General features: G+C 40.7%; 1 protein-coding gene across 2 annotated transcripts in view; it reads left to right on the top strand.

The window, feature by feature from the left end:
- The window catches only part of AMPH (amphiphysin), a 299,854-nt gene that overhangs the window by 180,770 nt on the left and 94,414 nt on the right, over positions 1-24,670 (top strand). For both annotated transcript variants that reach the window (XM_021703692.1, XM_021703694.1), the window contains exons 5-9: positions 1,203-1,298; positions 9,664-9,771; positions 11,920-12,005; positions 22,205-22,280; positions 23,013-23,095. In XM_021703692.1, coding sequence (XP_021559367.1) covers positions 1,203-1,298; positions 9,664-9,771; positions 11,920-12,005; positions 22,205-22,280; positions 23,013-23,095 — 449 coding nt within the window. The remainder of the gene's footprint in view (positions 1-1,202; positions 1,299-9,663; positions 9,772-11,919; positions 12,006-22,204; positions 22,281-23,012; positions 23,096-24,670) is intronic.

The following is a 24,670-nucleotide window of genomic DNA, read 5'->3' on the forward strand; positions in this document are numbered from 1 at the left end:
ACTTTTTTCCAAAGAAGACATCCAAATGGCCAACAGACACATGAAAACATGCTCAACATCGCTCGGCATCAGGGAAATCCAAATCAAAACCTCAATGAGATACCACCTCACACCAGTCAGAATGACTAAAAATGACAGATGTTGGCGAGGATGTGGAGAAAGGGGAACCATCCTACACTGTTGGTGGGAATGCAAGCTGGTGCAGCCACTCTGGAAAACAGTATGGAGGTTCCTCCAAAATTTGAAAATAGAGCTACCATACGACCCAGTAATTGCACTACTGGGTATTTATCCCAAAGATACAAATGTAGGGATCCAAAGGGGTACATGCACCCCGATGTTTATGGTAGCAATGTCCACAATAGTCAAACTATGGAAAGAGCCAAGATGTCCATCAACAGATGAATGGATAAAGAAGATGTGGTATATATATACAATGGAATATTATGCAGCCATCAAAAGGAATGAAATCTTGCCATTTGCAATGACATGGATAGAACTGGAGGGTATTATGCTGAGCAAAATAAGGCAATCAGAGAAAAACATGTATCATATGATCTCACTGATACAAGGAATTCTTAATCTCAGGTAACAAACAGGGTTCTGGAGTGGTGGGGGGTGGGAGGGATGGGGTGGCTAGGTGATAGACATTGGGGAGGGTATGTGCTATGGTGAGCACTGTGAATTGTGTAAGACTGTTGAATCACAGACCTGTATCTCTGAAACAAATAATACAGTATATGTTAAAAAGAAAGAAGATAGTAGGAAGGGAAAAATGAAGGGGGGGACATCGGAGCCGAGACGAACCATGAGAGACTATGGACTCTGAGAAACAAACTGAGGGTTCTAGAGGGGAGGGGATCGGGGGATGGGTTAGCCTGGTGTTGGGTATTAAAGAGGGCACGTACTGAATGGAGCACTGGGTATTATACGCAAACAATGAATCATAGAATACTACATCAAAATCTAATGATGTGGTGTATGATGATTAACATAACATAATAAAAAAAAATAAGTTGTAGCCAAATTGCCTTGAAATTTTATTGTGTTATTAAATAATCCACGTTTTTTTCCTAACATCTATTATCCAAGGAAGTACTTTTTATCTAATTTTATCATTCCTGATTTTTTTAGAAGTTCGGTGAAAAGTATCCAATTAAAAACGTTCAGCAGTTATCTCTTTATTTCTCTTCTTCTTTTAGAAATGTGATGTCCTATGGGAAGACTTTCATCAAAAACTAGTGGATGGGTCCTTGCTGACACTGGATACCTATCTGGGCCAATTTCCTGACATAAAGGTATTTTACTTTGTGTCTCTAAAGGGAAGAATTGAATGGTTCTATGTACTTATTGAAACATGGGCAAGAGATAAGTTGAATTCAGAGTCCTCAAACTGACATCAAACACGGTCACTTTTCATTTATTTAAGCATGGAAATTTTATCTTGTTCTTATCTTTTGAAATGAAATGTAGCCACAGAAATTACATTTTCCCCTTTAGTGAACTGCTTCAGCTTTCGTTTCTCTATAGACATCTTCTTAATACTCTAGATATAAAATTGCAAACCAGATACCAAAAATTCCAATCTTTGTGTTCCAACCTTTTTATTGTGTAGCATTTGATAAGAATTTTCATTAGAATACACAGCAGTCTCCAAGAAAGGAGAAACTTCATTGCAAACCTGAGAGCAAGATTCAATCTTTCCTTGTTTACTGTTCAGAGCACACATGCATATGTTTTCTCTCCTTAAAATTTCCTGGTTTAGATTGAACTGTTAAAATAGAAGCATTTCAAATACATTTGCAACTGGGTTTAAAAATATGTCATCTAAAATATTTGTCTTATTTGACACTTGGATTCATTGATGGGAAATACATAAGCGGAGGATTGAACATCATAGATTTAGAATTGACCTTGGAGGTAGAGATGGTTTTTAAACCATCAGGGCTGTACATAGCACATGGTAGCATGAATAGATCTGCACCCAGTTGTTTTTCCTGCTCAAGGAGGAATACCAGGTAAGTACCACGGTGCTGCCCTTCTTATAGGGTGAAGGAGGCCGTGAACCAGCATCCATCCATCTGCAGAGCCTTAATTAGGTGACTTCTGATGTGAAGCTCCACTTTTCTCTGGCCTGCTTTGTAGCCATTGCCAAACACCAGGACACTAGCTGCAGTAATGTGCACTGGCCTTGGCCATGAAACATAGTGAAGCTTCTCAGCCAGAGCAGCACTCCTGTAAATGATGTCAATTTCCTTGGTCCCATACATAATACCTAAACTAATTGGCCAACATCCCAATGTGTTTTGGGACACAGGGGCACCATATAAAAAGCCTCGGTGGACCATACTAGGTACATTAATTAGCCTTGGTGGCAGAATGTCACAGAGAACAAATCCAAATGATAGATTCTCAATGACGTTATCATAATAAGTAGGAGAGCACTTTCGTGAGCCATTGCATGATTGTGTCCTCATTAAAAGGTGTAAGTTGGTTTTTTTAAACTTTCTGAGAGATTTAAAAATTAAATTGAAAAAATTTTAGGATTCTCTGAGGCTGCCATGCACTAGCCTATAGGGAATGTGTCTTGGGATATCTTCAGATTATTTGGTGGACAGTCACATTTTGTCTTAGAATTTGTAACATTTGGGCGCCTGGGTGGCTCAGTCGGTTGAGCGACTGCCTTCAGCTCAGGTCATGATCCTGGAGTCCCGGGATCGAGTCCCGCATCGGGCTCCCTGCTCGGCGAGGAGCCTGCTTCTCCCTCTGACCCTCCCCCCTCTCATGTGCTCTCTGTCTCTCTCATTCTGTCTGTCTCAGATAAATAAATAAAATCTTTAAAAAAAAAAAAAAGAATTTGTAACATTTGTGGAGCAGAGAGTCTCAGAATCATTATCACACTTCAGAATATCATTTGTTGCGTGGTAATTTAATCTCCATAAAAATCAGTCCCTAATAAATCAGAAGGGGATATGGGAAAACTTTGACCTCATACTTGAAAATTTCAAAGCAGTTTGCAACTAGTCTAAATTATTCATATAATATACATTAAGAGTATTAAGCAAATGAAGGCTGTGATTGACCAGAGAAGAACACATTTGAAAAGTTGTTCAGCTTCAGGAACAAAAACTTAGTATCATCAGAAAAATGTGGAGTATCTTGGTTGTTACAGTACTGCCCAGCCATAGTAATTTGGAAATTGGCCATATTCTCTAGGAGCATATAATTTTAGAAGACAAATACACCCAGAAGTACCTGCATTGAAACATAGATTAAAATAAAATCATGATGGCGGCACCTGGGTGGCTCAGTTGGTTAAGTGTCTAACTCTTGGTTTGAGCTCAGGTCATGATCTCAGAGTCGTGAGATCAAGCCCCATGTCGGACTCCATGCTCAGTGGGGAGTCTGCTTGTGGATTCTCTCCTTCTTCCTCTGCCCTTCTGCCTACTCATGCTCTCTCTCTTCTCTCTCTGTCTCTCTCTAAAAGTAAATAAATAAATATTTAAATTAACTAATTAAATAAAATCATGATGGATGATATTGACTGTCTCCAGTTTGTTCCACATCAGAAAGATGAAGAACTCAGTAGAACTTTTGCTTATGCAATTCTTTTCTTGAGGTCCATGGTTGAGGTCATGCACAAAGATGATCCTCCAGTGACTGAACCATCTTTACACTAGAGATTTGGGAATAATGTCATCTAGCTGGGTGCTTTAAAATAAGTAAAATATATGTCATGGTGTTGCCTGTGTCATGGAAAGAGGCTGAAATAATCTCTCTTTCTCTGAAGTCACATTTAGAATAGCATTTCAACCAAGGTGGACAATTGTGAAACAGTTTCATATGACAAAGAGTTGAGGACACAGCAGTGTTGAACTAGGAAAGGAAGCTATTTGGAATTAAGGAGTAGACACAGTAGCTGTTTCTAATATTTGAAAGACATTTTTTCTGTGATGATACACTTAAGTTATTCTCTGTGTCTTTAAGTATTCTCTCTGCCTGAATGGAAGGTAGAAGTGGATGTAGACTCTATTACTTTGTCAAGTTAGTGCTGAATAATTATGTAATGAATGGGTTATTGATGGAAAGAAAGCTAATGATTAAAAATACTCTGTGGAGAATTTTCAAAGCATGGAACACAACTGACTTCCCTGACTTCCATTAAAATCAAACAGTCCATGTGTAGTTAACACGTCAGGCAAATTTCCAAATATTTACTGGTGCTCACCAGCAAGGACTATGAAGTACCATCATGAGGGAATGATGTTTGACTTTTCCAACTGTGATTGGCAGGGTACCCGGTGTTATAGTTCTTATTACACAGCTCTGACATCTAAAATCAATGTTATAATAAGAGCCAGCTTGTCATCAACCCAGGCAGGCTTACAGCTGTGAGCAGTTATTGTAAAATGTAGTTTAGATTCTATCTTGGCAGCCATGCATAAGCACCTAAACATATATTTACAGCAGTGTGCCAAAGTGAATTCCAAGTTGGGGTTATTATTGACATTTAAAAAAATACAATAAATTAATTTTTTTTACTGTATAAGGTCAGTGTGCAGTGGGAAATTTGAAGAAATTTCAGTTGAACCATATCATTAAACTCTTCACTGTTAAACTAGTAAATTTACTTAATTAAATTTATTACTGGATGGTTAAATAAGAATTGTGTTATTTCCCATATAAAAGCTAAGGTCGATTAACTCTACCCTTACTTAGAAGATTTGATTCTTTCTTCCAAGTTTTTCAAGTATCAGATAGGTAAGGAAATAAGATTGATTTGTATTTCCAACACAAAATTGTGTGAATCAAAATGAGTGATGGCCTTCAAAACAGGCCCTTCTACTATGGTAAGCCCTGCTCTGTAATTGAGTTGTCAGTTACCCAAGAAAATGAGTCACATTATTTATTTCACTTCTTGTTTTTGAACAAAAAAAGATGACCCAGTGTACTCTTCCACCTTATTCCCAGGCTTGGAAGTCATTGAATTTTGGCCCTTTTCAAAAAAATCGCATTCATCTTCAAAGAATCAAGATTGGCTTCTTGGAAGATACTAAAGAAGAGTTCCCCACCCCAACCCCTCCCCTACAAGTCCATGAAGCAGAGCTTTATCAGAGATACACAGAGTTACACAAGTCCACTGCTTCAAGGAACAGTGTTCCTTTGAGGGTAGTAGTTAGATGTTTGCTAGAAATAATGAGTTGGTCACCTCATAGGCACACTCTCCCCACTAGAGTGCCCTGAAGGACCTCCCTGCATCCTGCCTAGACTAATTCATTCCATATCTTTAAGGAAATGTGAGTCATCCATGCTTTCCACTAACACCAGTTGAAAGTGGTAGGTGTAGAGGGTGAAGAGATTGGAAGCAGCTAAATGAGAGTAAGTGCCCCAACCCACCTCTCATCCATCCCAAAGCGGGTGTAGAGGAATAGCATAGAGTGACAGGTGGTAATTGAATGTTGGGGTAGGTCTGAGAAATATGGGAGCAGTTAAGAGGACTAACCAAGAGTCAGGAGGAGGGCTGGGACTGGATGAGGCAGGTGAGGGCACTAGAGTTCAAGATACAAGGAGGCACCTACTCTTGGTTGCTGACCCCGCAGGTATGTGTCCCTGAGAGTAAGGGCCTTCTTAGATGTTGTGCCCTAGGTGTCTCATGTGCCTCATTCTACTCCTGGTACTGGTTGGTGTGGGGTGGGAGGGTTGGCTGACATCTAATTCATCTTTGCCACAGACTTTCTGAGCAATTCTGGACAAGTAGAAGTTAATCTCATGCAACTGGAGATTCTCTACATGTAAAATGGGAATAATCCCTGCAATACCCATACTGTAGGTTGCTGAGGATCTGTGAGTTGTGACTGTGTTTGTATGCCATAAACATGCTAGTGTTGTTCTCTTCTTCCTACCATATAAAACTTAAAAGATTTTTAAGGGTCTTCTCCTGTAGTAGTTCTCCAATTGGACTGGCTGGGTGTAACTGAACCACTAGGGGTCTTTTCAAAAAGGCCAAATGCATGGGCCTTGCATCAGACTAATTAAATTTGGTTATTATTTGCTTATTAGTTATACCTCCTTTTTTAAGATTTATTTATTTGAGAGAGAGTGCATGGACGGGCGAGCAGGGGAGGAGGCAGGGGGAGAGGGAGAGAGAATCTCAAGCAGACTTCCCACTGAGCATGGAGCCAAACACGAGGCTAGATTTCCCCACCCTGAGATCATGACCTGAGTCAAAATCAAGAGCTGGACGCTTAACCAACTGAGCCACCCAGGTGCCCCCCACTTTTGTTTTAGGTATTTATTTATTTATTTATTTATTTATTTATTTATTTATTTAAGAAAGTATACCTATTTAACTTTTTAGTGGTTGCTATACAATTTGTAACATGTATCTTTAACTTTTCCTGTCTAACTTCAAATATTATCATAGCACTTTTATATAAACAATATACCTCCAGTTCTTTCTTCGCTTCCTCTGCGATTATTGTCACAAAATTTTCCTTTACATATGTTATAAACTCCACAATACATTTTTTCTGTTTCTTTTTTTTTGCTCTAGATAATCAATTACCCTTTAAAGCACTTAAAAGTAAAAAACCCAAATCATGTATATTGACCTTGAATTTTATTAATTTCTGGTACTTACTTTTGTGTGTGTGTGATTCCTATGATGGCAGTGAATTCTTTCAGCTTTTGTTCATCTGAAAAAGACTTTTTTAAAAGATTTTATTTATTTACTTAGAGAGGGCACACACAAGCAGGGGGAGGGGCAGAGGGAGAGGAAGAGAGAATCCCAAGTAGACTCTGCTGAGCACGGAGTTTGACGTGGGGCTTGATCCCATGACCGCAAGGTCATGACCTGAGCTGAAAACAAGAGTCTGATGCTTAACTAACTGAGCCACCCAGGCGCCCCAGTCTGAAAAAAAAAACAAAAAAAACAACTTTATTTCACTTTTACTGTTGGAAGGTATTTTCACTGGGAATAGAATTCTGAGTTTGCAGATTTCTTTTTCTTTTTTTTTTTTATTTTTCAGCACTTTAAAAATGTTATGTCATTGTATTTTGGCTGCATAGTTTCTCAAGAGTAGCTTTCTGTAATCCTTGCCTTTGTTCTTTATATTTTCCTTCTTGATTTTAAGCAGTTTGGCTATGAAGTGTCTGGATGGATATTATTCAGTGTTTGTCCTTCTTGGGGTTCTCTAAGTTTCTTGGGTCTGTACTTTGATGTCGTCATTATTATATAAATTTCTCAGCCAATATCTCTTTGAATATTTCTTCTGACTTAACCTCTCATCTCTTTTGGACACTCCAGTTAGGCCATGTTGGACCATTTAATATTGTATTACAGGTTTTGTATGCTTGATTCTATTATTTTTCAACTCTTATTTCTCTTTGTGTTTTAATAGGAATAATTTCTCTTGATACATTTTCATAGATTTTTTTTTTAAGATTTTATTTATTTGACAGAGACACAGTGAGAGAGGGAACACAAGCAGGGGGAGTGGGAGAGGGAGAAGCAGGCTCTCCGCAGAGCAGGGAGCCCAATGTGGGGCTCGATCCCAGGACCCTGGGACCATGACCTGAGCCGAAGGCAGACAGTTAACGACTGAGCCACCCAGGCGCTCCATTAGTCTTGGTCGTTTTAAAATTTGTTTGGTATTTCCAGCATCTGGGTCGTGTCTGAGTCTGGTTCAGTTGATTGCTTTATCTTTTCTCATGGGTTTTCTTTGTGTGTGTGTTTCATAATTTTAGACTGAATCCCAGACATCATGTATAGTGAAGACTGAAGTAATATTAATTCCTTGAAACGGACGTGCCTTTTTGTCAGGCCAGTAGTGTGGCAGTGCAGATCAATCTGATCATGAATTGAGCTGGATTTAGGTTTGTTGGTTATTATGATTTTACTATTATTACTTTCATTACAGTATGGCTTTCACATTCCTCTAGAATTGGGCTGCTAATGCCTTGTGCTTATTTTCTAACATCTATAATGTTTTCAGACTTGGGTTGAAGTCTGGTTTTTGCCTCTCCTTTGGTCCACATAAGGTAGGTCCTTGAATGCCAGAGAATTATCCTCCGTGTCCTTGTTCCCCATCAGATCTTAGTTCCTTATATGGCTGTACTGCAGAAGGGGCCTCTCTCTATACACTTGCCCTCCTTCCAGTGGCAGGCAGCTATTGCTTATTGTTGACTGTTAAACTTGTAATGGGGACACTGCTGTTTTTTGTTATACTTCCTTGGTCTGTCCTTTTTTTTTTTTTGTAGAGAGGGAGAGAGAGCGAGACAAGACAGAGTTCTTGGCCTGTCTTAAGCAAATTCAGCCTCATATCTGTGGTTGGCTTTAGGCAGGAGTTTCCTGCCCCTGCTCAAGTGGGAACAGACCACTGCTTGTTAAAGGAGCCAGCCAGACCATGGGCCCAAGATGGTTTTATGCCCCTCCCTAATGAGTAGAGATTTTTTTCTTCTATCCTTCCTTGTGTAACAATGATATTTACATATATCATAGGGGCCAGAAGGGTTTCTTAATCCTCCCCCAGGGCCAGATTGGTTTTGCTTCTATTCTTCTCCTTCAAGCTGTGTACCTGGTCTCTATGGGCTCCCTCCTTCAAGCTGTGTACCTTTGCCTGGTCTCTATGGGCTCCCTCCTTAAACAACTTAAAGCTTTTACCTTGTAAGAGAAAAAGGTGCATGAGATGGGCAGGGCTCAGTGCCCACCCTGTAGCAGCCATAGCTCACCTCATTCTCTCCTGTACTGCAAAGGAGTGTCTTCTTCCCAATGGCCTCCAATGGAGGTTGAAGGGAAGAGCTTACCCATAAGTGCAATTTGCCCTTGTGTCTTGGGCACCCAGCTTTCCAAAGTGATACATTAGCCCACACTAGGCCTCTAACAGTTTGTTAAAATCTTGGCTGACCTCTTCATGTCCACAACTTCTACTTGTACCCTGGTTTGTTGGCACAAATAATTTGTTGTCTTGTCTCTCCTTGGAGGACATTGTCTTTCTTCCCAAATAAAAGAATTCAGATTATTTTGCTTCCTTGTGACCTTTAGGTCTCTGAAAGAATCAAGGAGAGTTGTCCTTTTATAGATTATGCGGATTTTTTCTTGTCAGTATAAGAGTGACATTCATTGCAGCTGTCTGTATCCTAAATGGAAGTGGGGTCTTTAAGAATCCATATATTTTTAAGGCTCCTCAGATGCTTCTAATGAACAAAAAGAGTGAGGAACCCTTTTAAGAGAAAGGATTTTTTAGGAAGTAAATCTGCTTTATAGAACTTCTGTTGGTGTGTTATTAGAATTCTAAAACCAAAGCCTAATAGAGTCTTCCATGATCTTCGAAATGGAACATTGAAAGATTTAGAATAGAGGCTAAAAGATAGTATAGGTTTCTTGCTCCCCTCAACGAGTTTTGGAATTTTTCTGATCTTGACTACAAATTCTATCTTCCACTATTCATGATCGGCCTAATTATTATAGAAGGAAAGATATTTACCTGATGGTTTTTACATAAAGAATTGGAGGTGGTTGTGTGATTTCCAGGTATCATTTGTTGGCTGAAATTCTGGTTCACTTCAGTCTCCAGTCAGGATCCTCAGTTACTCTGGACAATGGAAGCATTTTAGCAATCAAAAAGAGAATCTATAACCATGCATACATTTCCTTGTTGGCAGAATCGCATTGCAAAGCGCAGCAGGAAGCTGGTGGACTATGACAGTGCTCGCCACCATCTGGAAGCTTTGCAGAGCTCCAAGAGGAAGGATGAAAGTCGAATCTCTAAGGTAAGAACTGATCCCACTGTTGACACCACTCTCCATATTCTGTGACCTATAACAATATTGCTTTTTAAAATTAAATACAAGCATAACTCAGAGATATTGTGGGTTCAGTTTCCAACCATGGCAATAAAACAGATATTTTAATAAAGCCATTCAAATGAATTTTTAGTTTCCCAGTGTATGCAAAAGTTATGTTTACACTATACTGTAGTCTAAAGTGTGCATTAACATTATGTTTAAAAACACAACATGCATACCTTAATTAACACTTTATTTCTAGAAAATGCTATTATCTGTGCTTTCAGCAAGTCATAATCACTAATCACAGATTATAACAAATATGATGATAATGAAAACGCTCAAATATTGCAAGAATTACATGAATGTGACCCAGAGACATGAAGTGAGCAAATGCTGCTGGAAAAATGTTACTTACAGGCTTACTTGATGCAGGGTTGCCCCAAACCTCAATTTGTAAAAAAATTTAGTGTCTGCAAAGCACAGTGAAGTAAAGCACAGCAAAACAAGGTATACCTGTTATTTCCTTTAAGGAGATTGGAATTAGAACAGAATTTAAACTGAAACATGGTACTTGTGGGCTGCTTTCCCTAATTTTTAATAAGGTTTTTCATGGGATTGTAGAGTTCACATGGCTGACACCGACTCACACATTTTGGTCAGAGTAAACCTTGGCCCCCGACAATACTGCAGGGTCAGTGAAAGTAATGTGTTTCTCCACTCTGTTCTGTGTTTGGGGTCCGTATTTGAAGCTAAAAGGCAGATTCAGATAGAAAACCAAATTTGAAATTCTAAGACATAACCTGTAGTTGCCAGAGAGTGCAGACACGTGCTGGATTTGTAGAACATTCGTTTTCTTTTAGAAAACCCATTTTACTATGTTTGCCAGGCACTTACAGATGCCAACTGACACCTGCCAACTATTCCCTTTGCTTCCAGTCTTGCCTCTTCCTATCTGCCTACACACAGCTGTCTGAATAGTCTCTCTACATCACATATCTAGATAGTTTCTCCACTGCTTGTCTTTTAATGGCTTGCATCGCCTATAGAAAACAAATCTCAATTTCTCGGTGTGCACATGAGACCCGCACAACTTGGTTATGACTCACCTATTCATCCTAATCACCTTTTGAATCTTCTTTCTCCTCTGCTCCTTTTTTCATATGCACATCCTAAACTAGAGATCCATGGCCCACACAGCAGTTCCCAAGCAGCCACGGTAAGAGCTGCCCGTCATGTAAGACACCATAGTTTCCAGGCACTACGCTCAGCTGTGCCATCATTTCTTAATACTTACGATACGTGTGCAAGTAGGCATTAGTGTCACGTTTTTATCAGTGAGGTATCAGAGATGAAGAAAGTTAAAATCGTCTCACAAGTTGACACAATCAGTAAGCTAGAATTCTAACCCACATCTTTATGTGTTGTAGTACCTCTCCACCTGCTTCTTCAGTGAACCTTTGCTGATTCTTCAAGATTCCTTTAGAATGTCACTTTCCCTGTGGAACCTTCTCTGTTTCTCTACCATTTTCCCCAATAGCATGCTCCACAACAATTTGTAAGCGCTAGTTTGTTAAGTAATTATTTAGACTTCTGACTAGACATGGGGAATTTCTTTGGGAAGCATCCATGTCCAATATGCAGAGCAGAGCAGTGTATGAGACAGGCAGTTAACACGTTTTTGTGGCCAGAATCTACCAGACTACAGAAGCAACCATTGTAATCAAGCCAGTTTTCGTGTCTTAAAAAGACTTAATATTTCACTCTTATTGAAAAAATTATGTGGATTTTATTTGTTTTTTGGTTTGTTTTTGAGAGAGAGTGTGCATTTGCACATGAGCAGGGGAGGGGTGGAGGGAGAGAGAGACTCTTAAGGGGCTCAAACTTTACTACCCTGAGATCATGACTTAAGCTGAAATCAAGAGTTGGATGCTTGACCAACTGAGACGTCCAGGCACCCCCACCAAAAATTATGTGGATTTTTAACCAGACAAATTTCTGTTCTTCTCAAAATGTTTCTTGGATGCCATAAAGCTATTCCCATTTTATGTTAAATGCTGTTGTTGTATATAGAAATGGCTTGTGTTTCGATGATATTTTTTAGTGTAAACACCTGTTATGTGTCATTTCTAGGCAGAAGAGGAATTTCAGAAAGCACAGAAAGTGTTTGAAGAGTTTAACGTTGACTTACAAGAAGAGTTACCATCGTTATGGTCAAGGTAAAGTTGTTTCTGTACAGGGTGTACACGTCCCTTTTGGAAGATCAAGAACAGGGATATCTCTTCTCTTGTCTTTATTGCCATTAATGCTAAAGCACCATCCAAGAAGTGTTCCATTTCTGTGCTTTTCAGCATGGTGGCTATTTACCACATGTGGTGGGCTGTTGAACACTTGGGCTATGGCTAGTATGGTGGAGGAACTGATTTTTAGATTTAATTTCTTTTGTTTTGATTCATTTGAATTTAAATAACAACATGGGGCTAGCAGCTATTATATTGACGGCAGAGTTTTAGACCTTAATCTATTTGTCAAGTGGAGCCCCAGATCTCAATCAGAGGCATGGGGAGAAGTGCCCTTAACTTTGAAATTTACAAGGATACCTTTTAGCTCTTGGCAAGACTCCATTTATTCTGAGAGGTTATGTAGTCTTCCAGCTTTGATGCCAAACCTCTGCTTTCAGCTCTGACCTTTTAACCTGAACTTCATTCCCATTTGAAGTGCTAAATATTCTTCTTATTATGGGTACTCTGCGTTTCCTGTGGCATTAAGTGCATTGTGCATCCTTTGTCTTATTTTTCTCACTCAATGGTAGAACCAAGAAGTTGTTGGATGAAGTGGGTCCTTATGTCTCTCAATTTCCATCAGCGCCTCATGCTCCCACACCAGATAAACAGAATTGTGTTCACTGTGCTACCCTGCTTTAAGTTAAGGCAAACCCTCTAGCCCAGCTTCCAACCAGATTGGCATCCCCTAAAACCTTCCTCCATGGAAATTCTGGATTTTCTACTTATCCTCTAAAATTGTGAGCATTTTGAGGGTCTAGAGTGGAGTTTGTCCAAAAAATTGAGTTTGCCTCAATTTTTTGCCTAGAGTAGGCACTCCATGTTTATTTTTGAACTACTGAAATACCTAGAGGAAATTCTGGCTAGTTCACGATTAAGTCAGCCTGTAGGGCATGTCCACTTCAATATCCAGCCATAACCCAAAGTTTAACATGGGTGAAATTAACTCATCGCTCATCTGAATTTACTCATTCTTTAAACATCTGCATTTCTCTTTGTGGTACTGTCGTTCTTGGGCTCCCAGGCTGCAAACTGTGGAGTCAGTAACTATAGAAAACCAGAGGACCATCAAAGGAATCAATCCATCCTTTTTCTCTGTGGTCTTCTGGATTGGTCTCTCTCTCCTTATTCTCACTGCCCCCACATTTACCCCCATTATCCCCCTGTGAGTTATGGTGATGGTCTTGCTCTCACATTTGTGTCTTTGACCTCATCCTGTATACCTCTTTATTCAAAAGCTCTACCTTGACAAATCTCTGTGGTCTGCAGAGGAACCTACTGTGTGTGCCCAAAGAAGAGGATTTTGAGCAGCCTGAATATATAAAACTTCTAGGGATACAGATGAGACAAATCTATTCATAATTTTAATTGAGTTATTCATGCCTATTCAAAATCATGAGTTATATGAAATTATGTTTTTTAAGAAAAGTATTATATACTCATATTTCAAGAAATACTTGTATCCAAAATCTTTATATCCATCTTTGTCCTCCATGTCTTCATCCTCATTAAGGACACTCATCAAGTCAGCTGGTAGTTCTCCAGAGCTTCACATCTTCCTCAACAGATATCCCATCCCAAACACAAGTTGTCATTTGCATACAATTTGGACAGTTATCCTGTTCATTTCCCCTCTAAAGGAATTTTTGTGGTCTCAAATATAATTACTTACTCAATTGCTTTTTAAACTGATCTTTGCAAGAGCTAGGTACCACAATGCTCAACACTTCCAATTATGAGATAATACTCCTGGGAAAATTGCCAAAACTGCCCAAAGACAGTTATTACTTGCCTTAATATGTATTGGGTATGTAACAGATTTCTTTTTTTTTTTTTTTAAAGGTTTTATTTATTTGACAGAGAGAAAGACAGCCAGAGAGGGAACACAAGCAGGGGGAGTGGGAGAGGGAGAAGCGGGCTTCCCGTGGAGCAGGGAGTCTGATGCGGGGCTCGATCCCAGGGCCCTGGGATCATGACCTGAGCAGAAGGCAGACGCTTAACGACTGAGCCACCCAGGCACCCCTGTAACAGATTTCTTTTTCCTCATGTTCTCTGTATGCATTCAAAACCAGCACTGACTGATGTTGTTCAGACTTACGTGTCTTTCCCAAATAGTATTTGGTCATTCAGTATAAGTAACTGTCAGAGTATCTTGTAATATGAAGACTTTATAGGAACTAAAACACAATGGGAATATTTGAAGGACAAAGTTTGGAGGGAAGACTTTCCCCTTATCTGGCCAAATGCAATCTCAGTGCTTCAGTGCCTTTTAATCCACTGTGACTTATTCCCGCACTCAAGGCTTACCCCTTTGTATGTCAATCAGGTCATACGGATGAAAACCTAGTTTAGGCCTTTGAAAAAAAATTTTATTTTATTTAAATTGAATTAATTAACGTGTAGTATATTAGTTTCAGAGGTAGAGTTCAGTGATTCATTAGTTGCATATAACACCCAGTGCTCATTACATCATGTGCCCTCCTTCATGCCCATCACCGAGTTACCCCATTAACCCACCTCCCTCCCTTCCAGCAACCCTCAGTTTGTTTCCTAGCGTTAAGAGTCTCTTATGGTTTGTTTCCCTCTCTGATTTGTCTTATTTTATTTTTCCCTCCCTTCCCCTATGATCCTGTTTTGCTTCTTAAATTCTGCATATGTGTGAAACCTTTTTCTGACTTACTTCACTTAGCATAATACCCTCTAGCTCTGTCCACATCATTGCAAATGGTGAAATTTCAATTTTTTGATGGCTTTGTAATATTCCATTTTGTGTATGTATATATTATATATATATGTGTATATATATACATATATATATACACCCACACACACACACCACATCTTGTTTATCCGTCATCTGTTGATGGACATCTGGGCTCTTTCCATAGTTTGACTATTGTGGACATTGCTGCTGGAAACATTGGGGTGCAGGTGCCCCTTTGGATCACTATATTTGTATCTTTTGGATAAATACTTAGTAGTGCAATTGCTGGGTCATAGGGTAGCCCTATTTTCAACTTTTTGAGGAACCTCCATACTGTTTTCCAGAGTGGCTGCACCAGCTTGCATTCCCACCAACAGTGTAGGAGGGTTCCCCTTTCTCCACATCCTTGCCAACATTTGTTGTTTCCTGACTTGTTAATTTTAGTTAGGCCTCTGTCTCTCTCTCTCTCTTATATATATATATATTGTGTTTTTTGATTAGACCTACATTATTTAACTGCAATAATTGTGTGTCTTGTGTGTTTGTATGAGAGAAAAAGAGATAATTCGTTTATTATTGAATACTCTTTATTTTCCAGGTAGCATCTTATGCACTTTACATGTGTAATCTCTAATTATCACAATTACATATACCCCCCTCTTACAAATGAGGAAGCCAGGGATGATACTGGTTAAACACTTTGCTTAATATTGTAAGGTTTATAAATCCCAAAGCTAGCACTTTAACACACTTCTGTGGTACGTCCTGTAAGTCCTGATGTCTGATGCGGGACTTCTCCTTACATACACTGAGACTGTAGGCAGACTTCCATAAATAAAGTTTATTTCAGAAAATGGTTTTATCAATCCATGTTTCCTTCCCAGCCATATCACTCCACCTTGAGACTGAAGTTAGTACTTTGTGTCTTCCGTGCCCCCTCCTGTCATGAGAGGAGTACTGACAGCAACCAGTATTTAAGGAAAGTGCCAGAAGGGGGGCCTGCAGCAGAGCCTGAGAGGAAACAATCACAGATGTAGAAGAAGACCCAGAAGAGTAGGATCTTAAGAAGCCAAGAATGGAGAGAATTTTTAAAAAGGGAAGGAGTGCCAGGAGAATCATTTCCAAGACGGAGGTCAAGCAGAGGAGGCGAAGGGTGTATTGCTTCTGGGGAGCTTCCAGATAGGTTCCAGCTGAGGGCGGGGTCAGCCGCCTGACTGCCGGCGCTGGAGACGCCATGGTTGATGAAGTAGGATCTTGACTATGATGGGCCTCAGCAATCATGGCAGCAGATACAAGGGGCTGAGAGGGCAAGGGAAGCCTTTTCAAATAGCCATTATCATTTTGAGAAGCTGACAGTGGCAGCAGCACAGCTGGGATGATACAACACTGAGGATTTCTGGAGCAAGTAGAGGGTAAGGGGATAAAGACAAGGTGTTGGTGGAGCTGGCCACCCAGTGGGTACCCAGTGTTGAGAGGCCTATGCTTGATAAAGCAAGCTGCTGAGCCTGAGGGGACAGTAGCCTGGAAGAAAAGGGCCAGTGATCTCAGATTAAAAAAATCAGCGGGTGGAACGGAAGTGAATGAATGAAGGATCTTTGGTCCAGGAAGTGAGGTTAGGGAGTGGGAGTAGGCCACTGAATGGTCTCATCTCGGTTGTGAGTGATGGCAAGATCCAGGATGTGCAGCAGAATGTGTGTGAATAAACATGCTGGGGTCACGGGGTCAGTGAGTTAGGAGTTTGTGTTTTGGTTGGACAGTCATATGGTTGTGGGGATCTGCTGTGTTCGTGTTAGGACTTGGTGAAGGGGAGAGAGGGAAATCATGAGACATGTACTGTGTGCACAGTGAGGTTGGGAGATGAACTGTATGGGGGCTGAATACATGTGGCTTAAATCTCAGAGGAGGGTATGTCAGTATGCTCAGAGGATCAGGATCAGGGGCGAGATAGAAGAAAATTCTTCCTTCCCCCACTCCACCCCCCTGGTAAGTGAGGGATGGCAGAGGATGCTTCCTCCATTGCAGGGGGCTCAGGGGGAAACAGTGACCCCCACCCTGGCCCCCACAGGCTTCCCTTAGGGCACTGCTGAGGGGAGAGTGCCCTGGCCTGCACGCCTTGGTGGTGATAGCTCAGTTATTAGTCCTTCCCACTGTTTCCAAGGACAAAGAACCATCTTAAAGAAATTAAGTTGGTCTTGACAGGTAACCAGAAGGGGCCTGAGGATGCCTCAGAGGAGTCCTTCAGGGAAATGGTAATGTCTCAGAGCCCCTTGTTTATGAAGAGCTTGTGAAATGAAACCTCCTGAACAGATAATATCTGTACTTACAGCCTGGTACTCTTTGTGGATGTATGTCTCACTGCTGGTGACGTCAGTTTTCTATAAGCCAAGGTAGCCATATACAGTCAGAATATGCCTTTACAGTGGAATGAGTGCACACTCGTTTGTGCATTCATTCATTCATTGAGTATTTACTGCATGCCTGCTCTGACCAGGCGCTGTATTAGGTGCTAGGCCTATGGTAGTGAATGAGTTAGAAGCAGTCCCTACTTCGAAAGAGTCTCTGATTACATAAATTGAAGAAAACCATTATCTGATGAATTGCGTCAAAAATGTCCAACACTTTTTCTCTAAATACATCCTAGTTGACTTAACTTCTAAAATAAACCATAAAAATATTACTTGATATTTGTTTAGTCATTCTAAACAAGGTATTTCTGGCACCACACCAATTTTTTTCTCTAAAGAATTTTTTTTTTTTCGAGAGAGAATGGGAGTAGGGTGGCAGGGAGGGACAGAGGGAGAGAGAGAATCTCAAGCAGACTCCCCACTGAGTGCAGAGCCTGATGCAGGGCTCGATCTCACTACCCTGAGATCACAACATGAGCTGAAATCAAGAGTTGGATGCTTAACCCACTGAGCCACCCAGATGCCCCAATAGTAATTGATATAAACAAGATCACTATATATCAGAAAACAAAATTTGAAGATAGAAGATTGGGAATTCTTGTTTTTGTTAAACGTGTCAAAGAATCAATAGGTTTTTTAGCAGTTCCCTTACAAATAAATAATAAAAAAGCAAGCACTAAGAAATAAACACAAAATATGAATAGGTGACTCAAAGAAGAAATACAAATGGCTTAATAAATAAATCAAAAAAGATCACTACATCAAAAACTAATGATGTATAGTGACTAACATAACATAATAAAATAAAATTGAAAAAAGTATCAACTTTAATTAAAGGAATAAAAATGTAAAAGTCAGCAAGTTGTTAACTCTTGCCTATCAAATTTACAATGGTTTTGTGTAACTTCATACTGAAAGCTGAGGGAGCCTAAGGACCCAGCCCAGGTGGGAACAGCTTGGCACTGCTCATCAAAGCTTCTATGGTCTGTGCCTCTCACACAGCATTTACATTCAAGAAACTTATTCTAAGGAAAGAGTAGAGCTGTGCACCAAGTCTTAAGTCATAGATCTTCATTAGGGTTTTGTTTACCATAGTAAAAAATCAGTGAAAATAAAAACAATACTCACCAATGAAGTTCAACTACACCCTACACCCCCCCATCTACATCCTCCATCCATCTATACCCCCATCCATCTATACCACCCGTCCATCTATACCCCCGTCCATCTGCACCCCCATCCATCCATACCCCCATCCCTCTACACCCCCATCCCTCTACACCCCCATCCATCCAGACCCTCCCATCCATCTACATTCCCCTTGTCCCATCTACACCCCTTCATCCACCTATACGCCATCCATCTACACCCCCCTCCATCTACACCCCTCCATCCACCTACATTCCCCTCTGTCCATCTACACCCGCCCCCCATCTAAGCCCCTCCATCCACGCATCTTCTCCTGCCTTCTATTTAAATCTGACCCTTCCTCAGGGCAGCCTAAGTTTTTCCTCTCAAGCAGATGTTCCCAGCTGGCACAGGTAGTAAGTGGAGACCCTTTGGACCCAAAAGGACTCCACTTACTACTCCGCTTACTCCCCTCTCTTCTCAGTGCCTTTAGCTGTTTTTGTCTGAATCTACTCATTTTTGATACTTCATTGTGGGTGCCATTTTGTGGTAACTTCAACATTCACATGCTGTCTTGAAGTCTGCTTCTTTGACTCACCAGAATGACAAAGCGTGTGTTCAGGAATCTGCACTGAGGTGCTCCTCTACCTGAACTGTCGTTCCTGGAGCCCCCGGAGCCCACCACTAGGCATGAACCCAGAGTGGATAGGCCCTTTGTTGAGTAATTGAATGAGGGGAAGGTATGAGGAATGAGTGGTTGATGGGGGTCCCAGAGAAGGGGTCCTGGGTTGGCACTTGAAGTGCCCCAGGAAGACTTGCCTGCAAACAGGACATTGAGCTGGTCCCTCTGCGGTGTTGTCCGAGCATCTGCAGTCTCATCTCCCACCCAGCTGCTGCTTTAGTCAGCTTCCTCCCATGCAGGTACTCTCTGTCCCCCTGTCTCAGACAAGGCTAGGGGCTGCAAGCAACCATGGCCTGCAAATGGTCTGGAAGATCCTCGGCCCCAGAGCACAGGTCTGCCTGCCTCACTAGGCTCTCCTCTCCCAGGCTTCTGGTCTGACCCTCCCTGAACACCCTGTGCCAGGATTTTCTTTATTAATATATGTATGTGTATCTATCTGTGTATCTATAGATACATACACATAGACACACACATACACACAATGGGATATTATTCAGTCATAGGAAAGAAGGAGATTTCTGCCATTTGGGATAACATGGGTGGACCTTTAGGGTATCATGCTGAGTGAGACAAACCAGACAGAAAAGGACATATGTCCCACTTAATCATAATGTTCAATACCTATGACCATGTGTCCCTGAATTGGTTCATTTGATTCCAAATCCCAAGTAAGGACTTAGGTGCCAGAAACATTAGTCCCTGAATTCATCTCTTTTTCATTTTGATGTGAAATAACATACATAATGACCTATATTTGTGTGTGTATATATGTATCCCATCTTTAAGCATTCACCAGTTGATGGACACTTGGATTGCTCTCATATCTTGGCTACTGTGAAGAATGCTGCCATGAACAAGGCAGTGCCTGCATCTCTTCGAGATTCTGTTTTCATTTCCTTCAGAAATCTATCCAGCAGTGGGATTGCTGGATCCAGTGGTAGTTCTGTTTTTAACTTTTTGAGGAATTTTCCATAGTGGCTATACCCACTTATCTTCCCACCAACAGTGCGTGAGGGGTCCCTTTTCTCTACATCCGCGCCAATACTTGTTATCTCTTGTCTTTTTGATGATAGCCATTTTAACAGGTGTGAGGAGATACTGCGTGATATCACTTATATGTGGAATCTGAAGGAAAAAAAGGCAAACTCATAGAAATTGGAAGTAGAAAAGTGGGTATCAGGGACTAGGAGGTGGGGAAAATAGGGAGAGGTTGGTGAAAGGATACCCACAGCTATGAGATGCATAAGGTCTGAGCATCTAATGTAAAACATGGTGACTATAGTTGATAACACTATATTATATAATTGAAATTTGCTAAGAGAGTAGAAATGTTCACACAAAAGATAAATGTATGAGGTGATAGCTGTGTCACCTTATAGGGAGAATCCCTCATGATTGTATATCAAGTCACCACAATGCACAATTTTAATATCTTACATTTTGTCAGTAAAACCTCAATAAAACTGAAAAAAATGAAGGAAACCCAAATAAACCAGTCTTATAAAAAGTCAAAAAATTTAAGTGGAACGTGGTAGGAATTTAAGGTACAGTAATTTAAGCCACAGAAAAAGTAAGTCTTACTGGTGGGATACACATAGTACTTACCTATTATTTCATCTCTGAATCTCGATTTTTATTATTAAAATTCTGAATCACCTGATTTCATCAGAAAGCACAGAAATAATGATATTCATACTTAAGCAGAATTTCTTGGTTAACAGTGCATGTTTTTCTATTGGTTTTCCTCCTTTTGGGCCCAAAGGGTCTCCACTTACTAATTGTAAGACCTTGGACAGTTAATCTCTCTGTGCCTCAGTTGGCCAGAATATAAACTGAGGCTCACTACCCTGGGGGTAGTTACAAGAATTTAGTGAGGGAATATGTAAAGTGTTTAGATGACTGCTCTTTCTATCGGCTTTAATGATGATGGAACATTCATCCACCTCTGCTTATTGGAATCCTGCTCATCACAATGCACAGGGAAACGGGAAGCCCCCTTTTCTCTATCCTTTCATGTCATTGTTTAAAGATTTTATTCATTTATTTGAGAGAGAGAGAGAGAGCGAACGAACACGAACCGGGGGAGGGACAGAAGGAGGGATAGGGAGAGAGTCTCAAGCTGACTCCATATTGAGCACAGAGCCCCATGCAGGGCTTGATCCCACGACCCTGAGATCATAACTTGAGCCAAAATCAAGGATCGGACACTTAACTGTCATTACCATTGTCATCCAGGCACCCCTCATGTCATTGTTTAAATAAGAGGGGTCCTACTGTGTACAGGCACATTCTTACTCCCCCCAAATAAATATTCTTATTACAACCCCCTCGCCCCCCAAGCATATGTTTATTCCATATATGCGGCCTATAATGTTTCTGGCACCTAAGTCCTTACTTGGGATTTGGAATCAAATGAACCAATCAGGGTTCTGGTGAGAATGTTATTGAAACAAGAACATGAATTAAATCAAAGTAGTAATTACTAGATGGATTCAGAAGGGTTGAATTAATAGAGTCCAAAGGGCCCTCATTTAGAGAAAAGGGAGCCCATACAGGAGGTACCAGGCTGAATCCACAGCTGTACCAACCCGCTTTTAGGAAGCTGCTGGGTGTGCTTACTATTAGGGACCTAAAACTCTCCTATCCCAGAACACCCTTACCCCATGGTTTTGCTTCACAAACATGTTCATGATATTATGAATGGACAGCTTGTGTTTCTATTTGCTCCGTGAAAGCACTCTTACTTTAGCTGAGGAATTGTAATGAACTGGCAGTTTTCTGTTTCCCCCTATCAAACATTTTTCAGAATCCAAAACGAGACCACGCATAGGGTATAAAAATTAATGGTAAACTTCTCTATTTCCAGCCCTTTACAAGACACACCTCTAAAATACAAACAAACTCTTAGGGCCACGTTTCTGAAAGCGTTCTCTCTGCACCAGCCTCAATGTCACCTAGAGCTTGTGAGAAATGCAAATCTTCCATCCCCACCTGACACCTGCTGAATCAGAAACACACCTCCAGCTGCGTACCACTGTCTCTGGGCGTCAGCTGCGTTAGGAGAGGTTCTGCTCCATGCCAGAAGATTCGGTCCAATGTTAACTCAACATTACAAAGAGAAAACCTGTCCCTAATGCATTTTATTGCCATTAAAAATGCAGTTTTGCTGACTGATCTTTCCCTACTCTTCTTTCCCCTTTGTGTCTCCACATGGTAGACGAGTTGGGTTTTACGTCAACACTTTCAAAAATGTTTCCAGCCTCGAGGCCAAGTTTCATAAGGAAATCGCAGTGGTGAGTGATGATGATTATTTTTACTTGCGGAGTATAAAATAAATGACTTTTTTTTCTGACCACGAATGAAATGGCATGGCATCGTCACCTGTGTGTTTGTTTTCATGGTGCGTTATTACGCCCAGTGGTGTTTCTCCAGTGTTGTGTAGTGACCACATAGTTCTCTCTATTTTGTCCAGATTTTCTTTGGTTGTACCAACCCGCTCTCAGGAATCATGGGCTGTTTCCATTTCTCTTCTGAGATGCTTTTTCTCTGTGTCCCAGTCTCACAGTCTTGTTTTGCTTTGTTTTTAGTCAGGCTTGAAAGTTGGCATTCAAGTGGTACTTTTTAGGCTGAGGAGAAATGAGTGTCTGAACACTCAAACAATCAGCAGTTAATGTCTGAGTTCACCATACTGAATGGAGCACTGGGTGTTATAGAGATAAAGTCATATGACCAGGGTTGGTCATATGACTTTATCTCTAGTAGACTCAATGGGAGCAGTAAGTTTTCGTTTTCTGTTCTATCCTCTGATTAATGAATATATTTTGGTTTTTTAAAGGTTTATATGTGTTTGTGGCATTTCATTTTTGACATGAGTTTTAAATTTCCCATTCGCAGAATTTAAGTTATCCTGAGACCGTCCACACTCCTGTAAGATTCTCAGTAGACAGTTCCTTTCTTGGAGCATTAGCCTGAATTGGCACCAGAATGACTTACAGCTAATAGACAAATGGTCTCTGTCCCTCTAGCTTTGCCACAAATTGTATGAAGTGATGACGAAGCTGGGTGACCAGCACGCTGACAAGGCCTTCACCATTCAAGGAGCTCCCAGGTAGGCTGTCTTCATCGGAACCAAGTCATGTCCGTTCACCTTAAACACAATGCTTGTTGCAACTTCTACAGTCTGCACCAGCCTATGCTATTTTACTCATTCTAGAAAAATCTAAAACTAAGGAGCCTTTCCACATAGAGGCTGACAGCAGCCTCATTCTGTGCTTGTACATTGACCTTTAGCCTTCAGATTTACTCAGTGTGGGCGTCTGTCATGGTCACAATAGAATTGGCTATCTGCCTTTCTCCATTTTCCATGGGACCTGTCAGTAGTGGTGTAAACTTCTAACATATAATTTCTAGTTGTGCACCTGTTATTTTCTTTGGAGAAGAAAGGAATTTCCCAAACTCACAACACTGAGTCCTTATACTTATCGTTGGTGCTGGCATGTTTAATGGTCCATTTTGGGAAAGGAAAGAGGGCATGGGTGAGACCTATCCATCATCCTACATCTTAACTTGACCTCACAAACACTGCATTGTTTTTTTTTTTCTTTTTTTTATTATGTTATGTTCATCACCATACATTACATCATTAGTTTTTTTTATGTTATGTTAAAAAGCACACATTACATCATTAGGTTTTGATGTAGTGTTCCATGGTTCATTGTTTCCGTATAACACCCAGTGCTCCATTCAGTATGTACCATTTTAATACCCATCACCAGGCTAACCCATTCCCCCACCCTCTCCCCTCTAGAAACCTCAGTTTGTTTCTCAGAGTCCATAGTCTCTCATGGTTTGTCTCCTCCTCTGATTTCCCCCCCCTTTATTCTTCCCTTCTGCTATCTTCTTCTTCTTTTTTTTTTTTTTTTAACATATAATGTATTATTTGTTTCAGAGGTACAGGTCTGTGATTCAACAGTCTTACACAATTCACAGCACTCACCATAGCCCATACCCTCCCCAGTGTCTATCACCCAGTCACCCCATCCCTCCCACCCCCCACCACTCCAGCAACCCTCAGTTTGTTTCCTGAGATTAAGAATTCCTCATATCAGTAAAGTCATATGATACATGTCTTTCTCTGATTGACTTATCTTGCTCAGCATAATACCCTCTAGTTCCATCCACATCGTTGCAAATGGCAAGATTTCATTCCTTTTGATGGCTGTATAATATTCTGTTGTATATATATACGACTTCTTCTTTATCCATTCATCTGTTCATGGACATCTTGGCTCTTTCCATAGTTTGGCTATTGTGGACATTGCTATCATAAACATCGGTTGCACGTACCTCTTCAGATCCCCACATTTGTATCTTTGGGGTGAATACCCAGTAGTGCAATTGCTGGGTCATATGGTAGTTCTATTTTAAACTTTTTGAGGAACCTCCACACTGTTTTCCAGAGTGGCTGCACCAGCTTGCATTCCCACCAATAGTGTAGGAGGGTCCCCTTTCTCCACATCCCCGCCAACATCTGTCATTTCCTGACTTGTTAATTTTAGTCATTCTGACTGGTGTGAGGTGGTATCTCATTGAGGTTTTGATTTGGATTTCCCTGATGCCGAGCGATGTTGAGCACTTTTTCATGTGTCTGTTGGCCATTTGGATGTCTTCTTTGGAAAAAAGT

This window comes from Neomonachus schauinslandi, chromosome 12 (assembly GCF_002201575.2).
Source record: "Neomonachus schauinslandi chromosome 12, ASM220157v2, whole genome shotgun sequence".
Lineage (NCBI taxonomy): Eukaryota > Metazoa > Chordata > Mammalia > Carnivora > Phocidae > Neomonachus > Neomonachus schauinslandi.